The sequence below is a fragment of the Carassius gibelio genome, chromosome B25 (assembly GCF_023724105.1).
Source record: "Carassius gibelio isolate Cgi1373 ecotype wild population from Czech Republic chromosome B25, carGib1.2-hapl.c, whole genome shotgun sequence".
NCBI lineage: Eukaryota > Metazoa > Chordata > Actinopteri > Cypriniformes > Cyprinidae > Carassius > Carassius gibelio.
The window spans coordinates 9,490,377-9,509,226 of NC_068420.1; the positions used below are offsets into that span (position 1 = coordinate 9,490,377).

Below are 18,850 nucleotides of genomic sequence, written 5' to 3' on the forward strand. Positions count from 1 at the left end.
ATAAATAAACACTAGAGGGAGCTACTTGCTCTCACTGTGACTTTTGATTGAAATTTATAAATAGTTCTGATGCTCAAGCAAAAGTGGTAGGTGTTCAGAGATAACGCTTTGAAAATATATGAATCCACAACTGGTGGGGTGCATAAAAAAATTAATTAATTAAATGAAGACAGATTTAAGATTAATAGTTTAGGATGGGCAAACTAAGGTTGGGCACGAGTACTGAAGTATTTTGAACTAATAGCAATGATTGATCATGAAATGCTTGAAGTGACTTATACGTAATTTACAGCATCTAGTAAGAGTGTTATTTGTAATTTTGTGTGATATATAATTTTCAGTGGTACCTTAGTGGTAAGGTCAAGCTAAACGGGTCAAGAATAGTGAGTTTTGTCCTGAGTTTGGAAATGTCCCTCTTTCTTCTATTGTTGCCCTGTGGTTAAACAGTTAAAGAAAGCTAATTTAATAACTCTCCAAATTTTCAATAACAGCGTTGATTCTTTCAGTTGTGCTGCAGGGGTGCGTGAGTCATCACAGCCTGTTTTGCTAACAAGTCTGAGTGATGTTGCGTCTCTGGGCTTAAACTCATGGTAATGCTTCTCAGGCCTCAACCAGCCACAGCCATAGTGTGTCTGCATCAAATTCTTCATGGTACAGTCAGTGGAAACCACACAATTACTTATTCAAAATGTCATCAGCCACCCTTTAACAATTTTGTGGCGCTATTAGAACAGAATAAAGCCTATTCAATAGGGGTGCTCCGATCACGATCGGCCGATCGTTATGCGCATCTCGTCAGTAAAGCCGGTTTTCTAATCAGCGGTTAATTCCATCAGGTGCATGATTTCACATAGAGCAGCTGTTACTACACAGAGCCATTGTTAATAGAGAAGATGCGCAAATCCACTTCATTTTCAGCGTTTTTTGGCGCATCTTCTCAGTTAACAACAGCTCTGTGTAGTAACAGCTGCTCTATGTGAAATCATGCACCTGATGGAATTAACCGCTGATTAGAGAACCGGCTTTACTGACGAGATGCGCATTAACGATCGGCCGATCATGATCGGAGCACCCCTACTATTCAATTACATATACTTAATTATAATTCATATCTCTATGTGCTTTTTGGTAAAAAAAAATCTGTTATTTTTTTTTTATGGTTAACAAGGCAATATTATTTATATAGCTTGCTTTTTTAAGTCTGATTGTCAAATAAATTGTGACTTTTAGTAAGAACAACTGTGCAAAAACTGTAATTCTGAAAAGATAAGGGGTGGGCAAAAATTTATTGATTTATCGATTTTGTAAATGACGTCGAGGGGAAGTCGTGGCCTAATGGTTAGAGAGTTTGACTCCTAACCCTAGGGTTGTAGGTTCAAATCTTGGGCTGGCAATACCACGACTGAGGTGCCCTTGAGCAAGGTACCGAACCCCCAACTGCACCCCGGGGGCCGCAGCATAAATGGCTCCCCACTGCTCCGGGTTTGTGTTAATGGTTTGTGTGTGTTCACTGCTGTGTGTGTTCACTTTGGATGGGTTAAAAGCAGACCACAAATTCTGAGTATGGGTCAACATACTTGGCTGAATATCACGTCACTTTTTTTTTCACTTTTTTTTTTTTTCAATACCGATTCTCAAAAGCCGAGAATCTATCTTTTCTGGTATTTATTTCAGCAAACATTTAAAACAAGACCCTATTAATGTGAATCTTATCATTAGTCTTCTCCGCTAGATGTCACTCTCTTATTTACCTTGCACAATGTTTCAACAATCCGCCTGTCATTCATTCGGGGCTTATCATAGTGGAGATATTGTTGACAAGACCCAAGAACAAAGCAATGTGTGCGATTTGCAAAGCTCAGGTAAAATTCTATAGGAATACTACAAATTTGCAAAATCATTTGTCATCATGCCTAAGGCATCACGATTTCTGCAATGAATGAATGGCGGACGGCATGACACACTGTTTTGTTTACTGATTACCAGAAAAGCAGGCTATCACTTAAGTAGCCTAATAAGCTAAACCACCAAACGCGATGAGTTAACTTTGCTCAATCAAACAGAAGTTTGACTGAGCATGTAATATACATGAAATATACAAAAATCACATGAAATCTACTCTGAGTCAAACTGTAGATGACCTGTTTACTGCATGAAACCTGGGTTCTCACCTGCTGAGCCAAATCAGGATTTCCAAAGTATTTTTACCCAGCTTCATCAGAGCTGATCTTTTCACACAATTGCATGAAAGGTATGAACTAAAGGTATGATTACATGAATACTAAATATATATATATATATGTACTGTATTTTAATGTCTTAAATGTATCCTCTTGCATCCTAATGTACATTCTTACCAGATACTACGGTTTGAGAAGGAAGGACAAACACTGTACAAGCCATTATAAACCAAGAAATGAAGAATTGCGTGATGTGCTCAGCAATCTGTTACAGTGTTGTATGAAGTGATATGTCTTCAACTATAACATACTTGAATGTTACAATGAATCACATTAGTCACTACAGTAAAAGATGCTTTTTGTGCCTTACAGATATCATGGAATCCAGTGAAGAACAGTAGGAATGATCAAGTGCCTAGGTCAAAAGAGCAGATTTTATATTATCTCACCTGCAACAAAGATATTTAATGCACCGTCTCAAGCCATATTATTAACTGACAAATGCTCTAATTATTCTATGAAGGCAGAGCAATGGAGATTTAGCGGGAGGGTAGGGGAAGGACTAAGCCGGGCAATTAGGAAAAGCAATCTTTGCTCCCTGAGGTGGATAGAGAGAGAGAGAGCGCGCTAAGTATTAACACAGTGCATGTCTCTTTAAATGAAGGGAGAGCAAGGGAGAGAGAGAGCATGTGAAAGGGGGAGGGGGAGTTGGCTGCGTTGGAACAGTCCGCCTCTAATGAGCAGATTTGAGAGACACCAGTGTAAGAGAGAGAGAGAGACATCCAAGCATATGGGGGAATAAGATGACGATGGAGAAAAAGACAATCAGCGTTACACGAAAATCATTCCAACTACGTGATTGAGTCAAAGAAGAAAAGAAGAAGGTAAATCAGGAACAATGAATTTGGTTTTCCCACCTGCAAGCGAACCGAGGCACAGGATTTTTATACTGACCTGAAAAGAGAGCTGAGAGGAAAGCAGAGACAGTGACAAAACAGTGCCCAGATAAGGAATTAATCACATCAGTTTGTTTGTGATCAAGCTGCACGCTCATCCTGTGCTGGCGAGAGCGTGCGTATATATGCATGTGATTGTGTGTGGATAGAGACTGCATTGCTGCTAGCTGACGGAGACTGAAGCTTGCAGAATCCAATCACTCTTTTTTCTGGTTTCCTTTGCACTCTGTCTCTCTGTGTGGCATCAGTATGTCGGGTGGATTGGTACAACAGTAAGTGAACTCCTGGCAGAAAGGATGCAACTGTAAATGCTACCTGCCTGCTTCATCCATCGGCCGTCACTCTGAAGACTCACAGGTTTCTAGGTGGAGCCTGGTGGTCTCAGCAACTGGGAGGGGAAGTGAAACAGCTCAAAGCCCCAGATTGGGTGAGCGGGAGTGAGGGTAGGTGTGTGCTGGCACAGGGGCCCTCTGTGGAGGCAGGAACAAGGAAGGGGCCAGAGCACCAGAACCAAGAGAATTGTTACCGCGTTGGTAATGACAGAACAAGGCGCATGGCTGGCGTGGTCCCACTTTCATCACTGAGAAGCAACTGCAGGAAAGCAAGCAATTTGTGAATAAAAAGCTTCACTCCTGGAGGAGGATGGTCTGAGAGGGCTCAAGCTGCTCCTGCCTAGTTTGACAGGAGGGGACTACTGCCCGGGAGGGCTCCTCTTTTTTCTTTTAACTTTTTGCATTGTTTTTTTAGGCAACAAAAAAGGGAGCGTATACAGTTATTTTCCTTTCCCAGTATTCCACCAAACACCCCAGCCCCATTTCCAAACCTGATTTTGTTTGGGTCTTACTTACTTTTTCTTTTTCTTTTTTGAGATTTGGGGTATTTGCCAAAACCTATTTCATGCATGTCCACTGGGGGCAGGTTCAACTTTGATGATGGGGGATCATACTGTGGAGGGTGGGAAGAGGGAAAGGCCCATGGCCATGGCATCTGCACAGGACCCAAGGGCCAAGGCGAGTACGCAGGCTCTTGGAGCCATGGCTTTGAGGTGGTGGGCATCTATACCTGGCCCAGTGGGAACACCTATCAGGGGACATGGGCGCAAGGTAAGCGCCATGGAATTGGAGTTGAAAACAAGGGCAAGTGGGTTTATAAAGGCGAGTGGACACATGGATTTAAGGGACGCTATGGTGTGCGGGAAAGCACAGGAACCAGTGGCAAATACGAGGGTACATGGAACAATGGCCTACAAGATGGATATGGAACAGAGACATACTCTGATGGAGGTAAGAGTCTTAAGTTAATTTTGTAAAGAATTACAGTTTGTAAAAAGATACAACAAATTGCTGACACCTCTGCAAAAAGACACTTATTGCACTCCAAACTGAAAATGTTGTCATAAATTTACTCACTCTCTTGTTGTTACAAACATGTATTACTGTCTTTCTTCTGTGGAACACCCTAACATTGGACCCCAGTGTTCTTCATACTATTTACTTGTGTGTTCCACAGAAGAAAGAAAGTCATACCGGTTTGGAATGACATGGAGGTAAGTAAATGTAAAACCTCCCTTTAATGGCAAACACAAACACACTCTTACAGCAAAAAGATATTTCTAGAATACCTTGTGATTTCCATTGGACCTTTCACCATTTTGTTTAATTTTAATTTTTCCTCTACTCCTCATCATTCCAACAAGCTATTTCATCTGTCCTCCACAAGCTGCTGAGGAGATCAATTTGGAGGCTCAAATTAAGGCCAACTGGACATCTAGAAAGGCAGTGAAAGACAGAGAGAGAGAAAGAATGACAGATACCAGTTAACCTACAGGTCTTGCAAAATCCCTTGACAAAATCCTGGAACAGCCTATTTGAGCTGTAACAAAGTCTCCGGTCCAGTGTTCTGGAGATATTACAAACTAAGATTACCAAAACAAAAGTCAAGAACTCTTGGCAGATAACTTGACTCTGGCAAGATGATACAAAGGCTAGATAACTGACAAAGACCAATGGCCATGAAAGTAACATTTAAACAAGTAACTTACTTACTTGTAACAACTAAAACCACCACAGTAGCATAACTTGACTTAACATCTGTTAATATTAACATCTCTAACTGGCCAAGAAAAAAGATTTTTCTGTCAGTGAATATTCATTCAAAATTGCAGTCCTGAAAAGTAAATGCATACTTGTCCAAAGTGGCCTGAACTGAACCCTCACATCTGTACCTTTTTGTAAGTAAAATCTGATTTCATCACCCTTACTGGTAAAGATTCCATTTTAATGCATGATACAACATTGAACCACAACTATTAAAGGGATAGGGATAGTTTTTTCACCTTCATTTAATCTGAAACCTGCACAAGAAAGTCACTGGGGTCCAAAACTATACTGGAACACACTGACATTCATTGTATGGCCAAAATACACTGAAATATATTTCATAACATTCTTTTGTGTAAGTCAACCAGGTTTGAAATGACATAAGAATGAGTAAAAGAAGTGTTTAGTTTTGGAGGAACTGTCCCTTTAATTAAACAGGTAGAGTAGGAGTGCGTATAGGGATTCATGTAGCTATGATATACTCATATATAGATTTTTTTGTCTCATAGTTCTAAAGGTATGCAACTTCAAACACCCTAAAGATATTTTGTCAATAAAGTAAAATCAGCACCCTTTTTTTTCAGCACTGTTTTTAAGTTGAAGATAGTGTGGATTCTGGTGTACCTATTTTTGGAGCAGCATAACCTGTGTCTCTCTTTGTTTTATTCTCCCAATCTCCCTGCATTATGGAAGTGTTGCCTGTGTGTCTTTTACAGCAAGTTGCTGTGGAAACGCACACAGACTCTGGCAGCGGGTCAGCGTGTCACTGGAGACTCAGTGCTCGCCACTCTGATTGGCTGGTTGACTCGCTAATGGTGTTTACCTAATCTGGGCCACTTAATCAGGACCACAGTAAGCAGGAAGAGAAGACAGAGATTGACAAGAAAAAAAAAAAGAAAGAAAATGAGCCAGATAAGGGAGAGACAATACAGGAAGAGGTTAATAGGGCCACAAAGAGGTTACAGTGGCATTATCAGCTCTCAGTGCTGTCTGAGTACACTACAGCTGCAACACACTAAAGCATCTGTTCACGTTACGACCTGAATTCCCCCATCACACTAAAGAGGACAGGTTTGAAGAGGGCAAGTTAGTTTCCACTGGCTTCTAGGAGAGACTCTCAAAGTATGCAATATCATAAACACACCTTTGTTCTAAATATAAACTGACATTTCTAAGCTTGCTGCGAGTACATCCTTTTATGTGATATTTCAAAATCTATTACCATTACATCACATGCATTAATCTTTGATTCAATAACATGTCTTGTCATGTTTTACCCCTCAGTCAGCACCTTAGGGATTACTTACAGTAAATGGCATTGTACAGGATACGGAAAACTTTTGCTTTTACGGCTGCTCTGGTTTCAGTTTCTGACGTAACCCTAATGATTAGTCAGACAGGCCAACAGTAGTGTCATCATGTCCACTCTGTAGCTCATATACAGCAATTCCCAGCACTGTTGCATCATGACCAAAACTCAAATGCTGATCAGTTTGGCTTGCAAAAAGTGGCGTTCTGCCTTTCTCGAAAGCAAATAGAAATACCAATCTAGCTTGACAACAAAAATAAACAATCTCATCAGTTATGTGGTTCAGATGGTCATATTGTTTATAATTCTAAAATGGGACTATTTACTTCTCACAGACATCACCTACATAGCGTTGAAAAAAAGAAGTCAAACCGAAATCCCCTTAAACGGATAACAGCCTGCTAGTCTATCTAGGCTTACAGGGAGATTTGGTTTTAAGTGTGGCTTTATTTTGTATTATGGGGCGTTGTCGCAAATACCATTGCCCCATATACATAACACACTGCCTTAATAAACAACACTTTTATGGCATTGTTTATATAAGACTGACAATGCAATAAAAGTATGCAGTTTGCATCAGGGAAGAGTCGCCTCTGGCATGCCACGTGAAGTGCTTGTTATTTCCAAAGCTATGATGAATGCCCAAATGATGGTTTATGTTACAGTAGGTTACGGATAAGAGATCTCTTTAGTCCATCTATGGATACAAACACCTGTTTCATTCTAAGAAGTGCACTGTCCTGGATTTAAGCATGGCCAGCAGATGTGTACTCTGCGAGAGTCTGACCTGCAGTCACACGCACGCAACAATTACTCTGAGGTGCAATTGCTGACTTTGTGAAAAAGACAAGAGATTAATAATTCATGGAAGAGTCGATCCAAACAGACTTTCTGCCTGCTTTGCGGGAGTCTGACTTTTCCTGGCATGAATTCTAATTAGCATTGTATGTGAGATATTTAGGCCAAGTGAGCCACAACGCCATAATTTCTTTAGACAGACGCGTCCCTGATCTCGACACGTGAAAAGGCAAAAACAAGAAGTATTCAACCACGAAACAGAACTGTGTGCATTGTTAAAGAAACGAATATAAATTCAACCCGGGGGAAGGCACGTGATTAAATCTGTCCTGTGATGTTTCCACGTCTTTGATCTTTCCGCATTAACCGTTTCCGTTCTGTGTGCCTCACGCCGTTGCACAATACATCTCATAGGCCTCCGGCAGGAACGCAAGCGAATTAGTTTTGACATGTGGGATGCAGGACTCATAGAAAGCCAATACAGGACCACTAATCACATAACCATGTAAGCCCATGTGAGATGTCCCATGCTCATACAAGGCTACTGCTGTCTGCATATACGCCATATACACTTAAGTCAGCAAGATGATGACAGATCCAAGACAACATTTTTCTTTTTGCCATTGCATTCTCACTTGTATTGCTGTTTTCACAGCTGTGCAGTGATTCAATTAGATGTCCCTCTGATTAATACTAACATCTGTGTCCTCAGAGATAGGCTGTATTGCATATTCACATCTTGGTTGGTTCAAAGAGTTGTTAGATTCATAAAGCAAGTGATCTGGCATCTACTTTGTGGGAAAAAAAATACACGTTATATTGGATATTTAAACGTCTTAACCTTCTGAGACCCAGCAATCAACTAAAAACAAGGTTTGCCATATGTGCAAAAATACCAGATGTACGGATGAAATACCATACAGTTGCATCAGTTATGTTGCCTTTAACATCAACAATAAATGATATGGGAGTAATTTTCACCTCTCTTTTAACATTTGATAACCCAATTTCTTCTCTTGTTAGTTGCACTGTATAAATTGCATTTCAGATTGTATTTTGCCTGCTGTTTGGTATATCATATCATTATAATATTACATTTGAAAGAAAAAAAACCAAGATTTCATATAAAACACTTTAAACTGTGATACATACGGTTTTAGCGATATTAACAAACAACTTATGTCCACTACAGTGAACAAAAATGAATTGCTGAGTCTCAGGAGGATATAAAATCCAACCGAAACAGGCAAGCTATACACCCACTCTTATCTTCAGAACCACGGAGAGCGCCAGCAGCGCGCAGGTGTCGTGACTGTTCTCCCTCTATCTCTTTCTCCCTGAGAGGAGCTTTCCCACGATATCATAGTAATACAAGAGAACACTTTCCAACGATTATCTAACAAATTTTCTTCATTAGGCATGCCTATCATGCTGTTTACTTATAACACCTCTTTAACTGCCTCTTTTAATGAGAAGTTCCTATGGCTACCTGCAGAATTATCAAAGGACTAGCTGATTGCGTGTGTTTTTACCACGAGAGATCTCACTTTCTTTCACTGGGAAATCATACATGGGGGACATTTTAGCAATTCGTTTTGACCTTTAATAACCTATTTTTCTAATGTCAAAGGGGGCTGTTTGTTTAGTCTGAAATTAACAAATTTTTGCCAATCCAGATTGTTGATTTTTATCCTGACAGTCCATTTCATAAAATATTATGTCAGTTATGGATCAGTTAATGACCAAAATGTTAGAAAACAGCATTTTGTTTACCTCTTCTGATGAAGTACAATAAAAATTTTAATTTGACAAGACAAAACAAAAACTGTATTTACACAAATTATCCTATCCAAAAGTTAACATACCACTGGTTCTCTATACTGTATGTTCCATCTTTGTATTACTGAAGCGGCACCACTTTTCTTGACCAAAATCCTCCAGGTACTACAGGTTTCACAGCATGCTCTGAATGTTTGCAATGGCCAAAAAAAATAAAAAAAAAATAATAAAAGTTATTGATGAATGAGGAATTAACACATGCTATTAAAAACAAATTATATGTAAATTCTTTAGCATGACAATTACAATAAATGTGTACATTTGTATTCTGTCTATATAAATATCTCTAATGCAACTACTTCAAGGTTATACTAAATAAAATAAAAATGCTATCTGAAATGCTAACATCTTTCAACATAAACAAATAAAAGGAATATGTAAATTATGAGCTTAAATGTAAGAACTGAATACTAACAAACAAGCCTACTTAATGTTTCATTTGTAAACACAGTGAAATATAATTTTGTAATTAATAAAATGTGCATCACAGAATCCATCAATATAATATAATGTTAAGTGTCACCAATACTGGGCTTTTCCTGCACATCTTGTTACAAAACAGTGAAGACTGCTTCTTAATTTCAGTCGCTGTGACTTGGGGACTCTGCCTTACGTCTTCAGGGAACACAGAACAGTTCAAAGGCTAATCAAGGACAAGTTCCCCCACCAGATACTTCAAACGGGAGCTTGTTATGTACAAAACCATTTCAGCCGGTGGGCGGATCTTGTCCTCAGACCGCCAGACTCCGAGTTGGATGCTTAGTTTTGTGTCTGTGCTGCTAACGTTGTGCTCATCAATCAGAGCACAACCGACGTCAGCAGTTTTACATCACTGTCAGACAGTCTTTATTCTGGAAGGCCTGCCAATGCATCATAATCAAAAAATTATATCGTCTAAAATCCATTGAACTATCTATTAGATTTGCTTTTGTTTAAAGGACATTAATGTTACTGATTATCCAAACAAAAAATGCTTGCTATACAATAATTCTGTGGAGATTTATAATTGTGAAAAATGAGAGCAGGAAAAAGATTCTTTTATTTGTGGCCTGTCAAATTTACAATAATGTTGTAATATTTAGCTACCGTTATCTCATAATCTTGAGTTATTTTATTCTTCTGAAATGTTACCGTTAAATCTGAAGTGAGCAAAAGTGTGCATTAGATAATGAATGGAAGATAGTGAGTGTGAAAGAAATACACGGTGAATGTTTGGGAGGTGTGAACTGATGCCTCCTCTCTTTCTATGTGTCAGTGTGTGCGGGAATTTTCCAAGCTAATCCCATCAGTTTAGGCCTGCGTTTGATCTACATATCACACAGCACGCAGCTGCTGCCCGACAATATGAAGCAAGCATCAGCCAGATGTTGGCCAACTGTCGGCCACTCCGCCGGAACGCGGCATCAGAATCACAGCAGTACAGGCCTGTGACAGTGTGTCAGTTTCCTGTTCTCACTTCAACTGCAGTGCTTGCATTCTCTCTTTCATACACACACTCAGCCTGCAAGTAGCCCCCTTCTGATAAAAATATTAAATCCTTGAAGGGTAGAAAGAAAGAAAGAAACGGACAGACAAACGGAAATAGACAGAACAATCGACAGATGAATGAATGAAACGATAGATAGATAGATAGATAGATAGATAGATAGATAGATAGATAGATAGATAGATAGATAGATAGATAGATAGACGCTGTTAAAGAGGAAGATCTGTGTTAGGGCTGTTTCTAAGCCAGGAAAGTACGTATATTAAAGTGGGGGGCTGGGAAAATCCACCAAGCACAGCTCCAGCCCCATCGAGCCATCCAGCAGCCCTCGCTGACATGCCAACCCACAGAGATCAATACAGGCAGAGGGAATGGGGGCGTTCATATGGCTGTATGTGTATGCATGTAGCTAACGGGGTGAGAAAGCTGATAATGTATAGACAAAAAGGATGGGAGAAAAGAAAAGAGGGTGAGAACAAATATGAGATGGTGAGATAACGGAAGTAGCACAGTGAGCTGTGTGTATGGCTGCCACAGTAATAGTGCCAGCATGTTCTAGAATGTTGGCCAGGATGAATCATCAGCATGTAGGGATAGTGGTTACATCAGAGGTGATCTCACAGAGCACTAAAAACTACAGGACCGATCAGGTGGATGGTGAATATACACCTTCCGGCAGATCCATGCTAGGTGAGCACAAACTCTTAAAGGGATAGTTCACTCAGTTTACTCACCCTCACGTTATACTAAATTTCTTGATTCTGTGGAACACACACCAAAAAAAAAAAAAAAAAAACATTTTATTTAAATAACCTGAACACTCCTCTTACATTACATGGTCATTATATCATCAAAAAACCTTTTGTGTTTATTGAAGAAACAATATCATACAGTTTTAAGAGTGAGTAAATAATTTTTGGGTGAACTGTTCTTTTAAACATGTCTGTATGAGATAATATTATCCTAGATTTCAGCACCATGGAGAGAGACATTCTGTAACTGGATTTGGTTCTAAGTGCTTCACCCACTTATAACTTTACATGGCATCTTAAAGACAAAGTGTTTAACTGATATGAAACAAAAACTAAAAATACAATGACAGCTAACACATTTTTGTCTTAAATGATAATATCTTAAATTATCTCAGTTTGAGGGCTTTCTTAGCAGATATTGATATATGCCAATAGTTGCGATTAATTAAGCACCAGTCCTATAATGAAACAACAACTGTAAGCATTAAAATGCTCTTTTTCTTCTTCAATGACAACATTTTCGGATTAAGGCCCATCAGTCCTGTTTTTCTCACCTGCAAGTGTCATTGGTTACCCATGTCACTTAATGAAAGTTCTAAGATGGGGATTCATCATGACTCCCGACAGAAAGATCAGGCTGCCAGCACCATAAAGGAAATTTTACAGAACGCAACATTCCATTATTTTGTTGGCACACTCACCAATAAATAACACTACTGGCGGCTAAATTGATGGGCACTGTGATATCTCATGGACATTAAGATCGATAAGATGAAAACTTGGTCCCTTGAGGCTCCATCACAATAAGCGAAATAATGGAGCCAGGTCTGGAGATCATGGCTGCCAAAAACACTCTTCCACTGTTGCCATTATGGCACTTCCTGTGCTTGCTGTTGATGAGGTTGGTCATGCTGATGACGCTACTAGTGATCACAGCTGTAGCAATGGTGCGTCTCAGGGGCATTATGCACATAATTTGATAGTTCGGCAAAATGAGACAAAATGTTTTTATTTTACATAAGTATTTAACAAATATTTTAAGCTGATATACAACATTTGCACTGTATGTTTCAACATAGATTTCTATAGCAAAGTACTAGGCACATTATCCACATTATTTTTATGCACTGCCCTACAACATTTCATTCTTTTTTTTCATTAAGTTGTTACTCACTCTCGTCGCGTGGCACAGAAGTAATGAGAGAAGCATTTTATTGAGCTCACAAGGATTATTACTGTTTGTGCCTGGAGTAACACACACTACAAACCTCTCCCAACTGTATTGAGTTACTGAAAAGGCACAAACATATTACAGAGATGTGAATTGCAGTATGATCTCCCTGGTGGTTAAGTTTATAGTATCAAGACAGGTAAAAGGGCAATTAACCTTTCAAAATACTAAGTGCCTGCAGCTAAATTGTTGTTTTGAATGTCCTTTGGTTTTCGATCATAATCACAAGGTAAAATGACCAAAACTCAAAGCACCTGTTTGTTAGCACACAAGTTCACAGAAAGGTTTCACTGATATTTTCTGCAAATGAACTCGGCTCCACAAAATCTTCTATTGCCATCAGTTATTTAAGCTACATTTTAACTGTCCATGAATAGGAAGAAATAACTTGGGACTTGTCAGTAGATGTGAAACCCAGGGTCCAACAGGGTTGACACTATTGTTGCACCTGGCTGTTTTTCTAGTCCCCAAAACCATTAGAAAAGACTGATTTCTTTGACCATAATTCATGCTTCTTACCACTGCAGGTAAAAGGCAGCCTTTTCAGACAGTTTTCTTTATATAATGCTTTCTCCAGCATAGACACAGGCCAACAGACTATCAGAGCTTAAAACATGAGGCAACTCTCCAAACTGAAGAAACCTGAGGGCAGCAGACTCAGCAGGGTTACCCTGGGATTCACATCTGCTGTAGTTCTGCAAAATCTTGCAACAGACAATTTGATTGCTGATTCGTAGTGTACATGTCTAAAGTAGTCTCTTATTTCCTGTCTTTTCACTCAGGGACATACCAGGGCCAATGGGTGGGTGGCATGCGGCATGGATACGGCGTGCGGCAAAGCGTTCCGTATGGCATGGCGGCCGTCATCCGTTCACCCCTGCGTACCTCCATAAACTCTCTGCGCTCCGAGCACAGCAATGGCACAGCTCTGCTGACTGGCGATCGGGCGCCTGTGGCTGGCATGGGGGGTGGCGGTGTTCTAGCAGCGGGCAGCCCGGCTGTATCCCGCGGAGGCTTCGTTCTGATGGCCCACAGTGAGGCAGAGCTATTGAAGAACAAAAAGAAGGGCCTGTTCCGCCGCTCACTCCTGAGTGGTCTCAAGCTGCGAAAATCCGAGTCCAAGAGCTCATTAGCCAGCCAGCGGAGCAAGCAGAGTTCCTTCCGCAGCGAGGCCGGAATGAGTACGGTGAGCTCCGCTGCATCTGACATCAACTCAACCATCAGCCTAGGCGAAGGGGAGGGTGAGCTGCCAGTAGGCGAGGATGATGTAGACGCCACTACCACCGAGAGTTATGCTGGCGAATGGAAGAACGACAAGAGGACAGGATGCGGGCTGAGCAGGCGTTCGGATGGACTGCAGTACCAGGGCGAGTGGTTGGGCAACAAGAGGCATGGCTACGGATGCACCACCTTTCCTGATGGCACCAAAGAGGAGGGCAAATACAAACAGAACATGCTTGTCAGTGGCAAACGCAAGAACCTCATCCCACTACGTGCCAGCAAGATCCGCGAGAAAGTGGACAGGGCGGTCGAAGCAGCGGACAAGGCCGCAGACATTGCAAAGCAGAAGGCAGAGATTGCGCTCTCAAGGTAAGATACAGGGTCTTACTTCGAAAATATATCTTTGCTAGCTACTTGTTGACCTCAAAAAGCAATCCACCCCAATCCTAACATACTTTCTCAAAGCAAACCAAGGTGGTTTCCTAATCTTAGGGTGAATATAATGCTTTAAATGATTTTAATAGAGTGACTCCTGATTTTTATATGGTTCAAAGACCAACTTGACAAGCTCAATGTTTGTGCAATCAAATGCTAATGTACTCTTAAAAGTTGAGTACACAAATATGTAAGTACACATACATGTTTCAAATAGACCAAAAATGTTGATGATTAAGTAGACATCATTTTGTCCAATAAGATCCTCTAGAATAAGTACAGTATGTCTCTCCCATCTGCAACAGACTATCAAGTACTTGGGCTCATGGCCATAATGTAACTAACAGATACACTGACACATTTCTTTTTTAAATAAAGTTTGGGCGCTTTTCCAAATAAGCTTTAGTAACATGAACCTATGTACAAGCTAGTTGGTTGCAGGTGGTATAAAGCCCAAGTATACTTCAGTTTTGAGGCTAACACTTAGTGTATTGTTTTTCAAAATATACTACATTTGATACTATGGTTGAGCACAAGGCACTCAGTAGAAAGATTAATTTTTTTCCACCTGTCTGTGCTATTTTTCTCCACGAGTTATGACTGATACAAATATGCTACAAAACATTTGATTGGACAACATCTGTATAGTGCATGATGAGTCATCAATGTTTTCAGCCCATTTTCCTGGTAGAGCAACATTATAAATTTGCAATGTAAAAATGCACATATGTGCTAAAAGCTCATTTTATTAACTCTTAGGAGTATGCAAGCGTATAGATGGCTTCAAAACTAACTAACATGGCCTTTAACTGAAACTATTCTTAAATTAATGGAGTCTTAAAATACACACCGTGTTACCTTGGCATTAGCACACACACTCAAACATCTGCTTGGACTACACAAGTGCTCGTTGACATAGTGTATCGTTCTACAACATTCATCCTCTCAATTCTTTACACTGCATCCAAACACAGGGCCATATTTCTAGCGGTTTCTTGGGACTTGTTAAATAGGCCTTGCTGGTGCCGTTCAGTGGTGTGGTTGCTAAGGAAACGTGAATGATTTGTGTCGGTGTCAGCGTGGAGAGAGAATACATAAGTCGGGATCCACTTAATGAGAGTCATGTAGATTCTGGGTGTAGCAGCAAGCTGACTGATGTCTGTATTGATGCAGAGCAACAGTGGTACAATCAATAACATGGACATGTGGAATGCCATAGTCATAAATTGTCTGACGCTGTTAGTGTGTGTCCATGTATGTGTGTGTGTGTGTTTTTATTAACCCAATACAGATTGGTTGAATATTAAATGCTAATTCAAAAATGGAAGCATTTTTAACGTTGTTGTCTCCATGTCTGGTTTTGTTGATGTTGTAGACCAGAGAATTGTTTCCCAACCTTTGTGGTCTTTAGCAATACGGTGGCATAAATAAAGTTCAAATGCTCCTTCATTGACACCAAAACAGAAATGTGTTCTATGACCTGAAATTGTACTGTAAAAGGGGAGAAGAAAAAAATAAAATAAAATAAAAATAATTTAATGTAGTTAAATTTTCATTATTTTAATCTTTTGGTAGCCTTAATATTTAATATTAAAAATAGTTAATCCAAAATAGTGTTGTTATTGTTAACTAAAACTAAAATTGATTAAAATATATTTTTGTTAATGCAAATAAAATAAAATAAAAGTAACATTCAATGTTTAAAACTTGTTTCTTATTGAACTAGAATTACTAAAAGTTAAACTGTAACAAAATAAATGAAAATCTACAAATAAAACTACAAAATTTTAAACTAAAATATATACAATACAGTTTATGAATATATAAAGTATATAAAAACCCTTAAAATATAAAATATATAATAGGAAGAAAAATATTATATATATATATATATATATATATATATGTGTGTGTGTGTGTGTGTGTGTGTGTGTGTGTGTATATATATATATATATATATATATATATATATATATATATATATATATATATATAAAAATAAAAAAATTCTATATAAACAATACTTTTTAAAAAATGTACATGTAGTCATCATTTACTCAACCTAATTTTGTTCCAAACATTTATAACCTTTTTTTTTTTTAACTAACGATTCTGGTTAGTGAAAGAAATATTTTTTGAGTCAGATCTCTTAAGTGGATCAGTTGATCTGTTCACAGATCAGACTAATTCAACTCACTGAATAGAAGCCAATTCAAATGCAAAACAACAGTTTGCATTCAAATTTTTATTTAATAATGAATTAAATTTCTGTTTGTTTCTCATTTGAAGCTATAGAATGACTCCAGGAGAACTGAAATATTGCAAACCGGTCTTATGAACCACATTTTCAATATGTTTATGGTGCTTTTGTATTTCCACCATTCATTGTAACTGCATGGAAAACAGCAACTAGGACACTCTTCAAAATATCTCCTTTTGTGTTCCACAGAAGAAACATCAAGGTTTAAAACAACATAAGAACGAGTCAGTAATGACAGAACGGTTCATTCTTAGCTAAACTATTCCTTTAAGACTCAGTTTTATATATATATATATATATATAAAGAACCAAAGCTAAATCTAAATCTTTCCAAGAACCCCATGGAGTTTGGTATATTCTCCAGACTGGGAATCATGGGTCTAGTATGGGTTGTTTTGGTGACTCATGGGTCAGCAGAAGAAAAAGGCGATCGGGATAGGGTTCAGGAAGAGAAATCAGAAGCGAGAGAGACACAGAGAATCAGAGATTTCCGCATTATGCCAAGAGTGCTAGAGACTTGCTGGAGATAAACCAGCAAGGATCAATTGGATCTAAGCCAGTTCGCCTATTTTTTTCACTCTCTCCATTTCAAACCCAATCCCAACTGCTCACGAACTCACAGTAGCTTATAGCCTCACACATGTTGCGGACACACGCTGTGTGCATCCATGTGATCTGTCCATACAGTACGTTAGGGAAATGTGTGTGTAAGCACATATGTTGAGTTCATGTGCTCGTGCCTGCCCATTGATGGCGGCTGCATATGTTTGCGTACGTGTGCGCTCATTCAAACGTGCATAGGTATGCATGTGCTATATTAAGAGCTTCACTCACCCCACAAATCCCACTGACCTCATTATATTCTCAGCAATGCTATCACTACAGCTTAGCACTGGCCCTGCCGACACACGGAGCAGACACATACACACAGTGCTTGAGAGCAACTAATGAGATAAAGCTGAAACAGAAAAAAAGTCAAATAAAGCATTATACTGTGGTTTTATGGATTTTTCAGGTTCGTATTATCAAAGACTTCAGAAGGGACTTTGTTGTTATTACCTCATTTGTGAACTCTTAAGGAAATAAAATAAATGGAATGTTAAAAAATGTTTCATTTTCTTTGTTGAACTTGTTTTTCTTTTCAAAATTGTAAGTTTTATTTCAGTTAACAATGATTATTTTTAACTGTTTTAGACTACAACTGGCATGAACTCAGAATTTACCCAAATGTTCCTGTAAATTAATTATTGGTTCATAATATTCAGAAAAAAAAAAAGAATTTTACAAATTTATGTGCACTCACACATCCAGAATTTGCACAACATTTAATATTTACAAACAACTAAATTAAAAAATGCTTATTCAATAATTATTTGTCTCAAAACCTCTCACAAACCATAATTTGTACAGTGTAAAGAGTCATTTCATGTAATTTTTCATTTTTCCTCACAAGGTCCATTTAAATCAAGGTTTTCTGAACCAAAAACAGTCATAATTTAGCTTTCTTGGCCCTACAAATAGGCTTTTTTTTCCTGCTGTGCCTTTAAGACTTCTATGTAAATTCCCTCTTTGCATGTGAAATGAGAAACAGTGCTTTGCTGAGCTTACTGTGGGTTTCTTGGCCAGGACTCAAGTTTCTCAACACTCAATTGGCATCAGTGACGTGCATGGCTGGTTATTTGCTTTTAGTTTAGTACAGTTTTTACAATATCTTTTAGTTTTGATAACTATGTTTTGGATGTATACACGGAGCTCTTTTAGTTAAAAGATCAAGGAAAACTTGGTTTCTAATTATTTAAGATTTCATACAATTCCAAAACACACAAATGCTGAAGCCGAACACTTCCGGTATTAGACAAACATGCGCGCACGCAACACAAGCAGGATGCAGGATAGACAAAATGACTGAGAAGATCACATAACAGTTAATCTGATTAGCTTCTTAGCGTCAGCGTGGTCAAAGTAGCTACTACAGTAGACCTGCGCTGAGGCACTAGCACTGGAAGCAACCGTGAGTCATCTGCAAATGAAAGCTTTGTTCTGGTGGGCACGGGGCGGCTTATTTGGGTCATCCATAGAGATTAGGGCTTTGTTGTCATAAGACGGCCATCTCTGGACTCCATTATGAAATTATAATAGTATTATTTAGCGCAAAGGTGACCACCCACTTTTTTTTTTCAGAGGCCCTGCTTTTGTATTCATCCCATTAAATTGAATAACATTAAAATACAAAAATATATATAAACCTTGAATTCTTCCGATCAGCTGTTAATACCAACATTTA

General features: G+C 38.9%; 1 protein-coding gene across 1 annotated transcript in view; it reads left to right on the forward strand.

Annotated features, from left to right (window-relative positions):
- Positions 1–2,903: 2,903 nt before the first annotated feature.
- Positions 2,904–18,850, forward strand: part of LOC128013825 (junctophilin-3-like) — a 30,399-nt gene continuing 14,452 nt past the window's right edge. The window contains exons 1-2 of the mRNA XM_052597002.1: positions 2,904–4,419; positions 13,433–14,240. Of these exons, the coding sequence (XP_052452962.1) occupies positions 4,038–4,419; positions 13,433–14,240 (1,190 nt within the window). The 5' untranslated portion in view covers positions 2,904–4,037. The remainder of the gene's footprint in view (positions 4,420–13,432; positions 14,241–18,850) is intronic.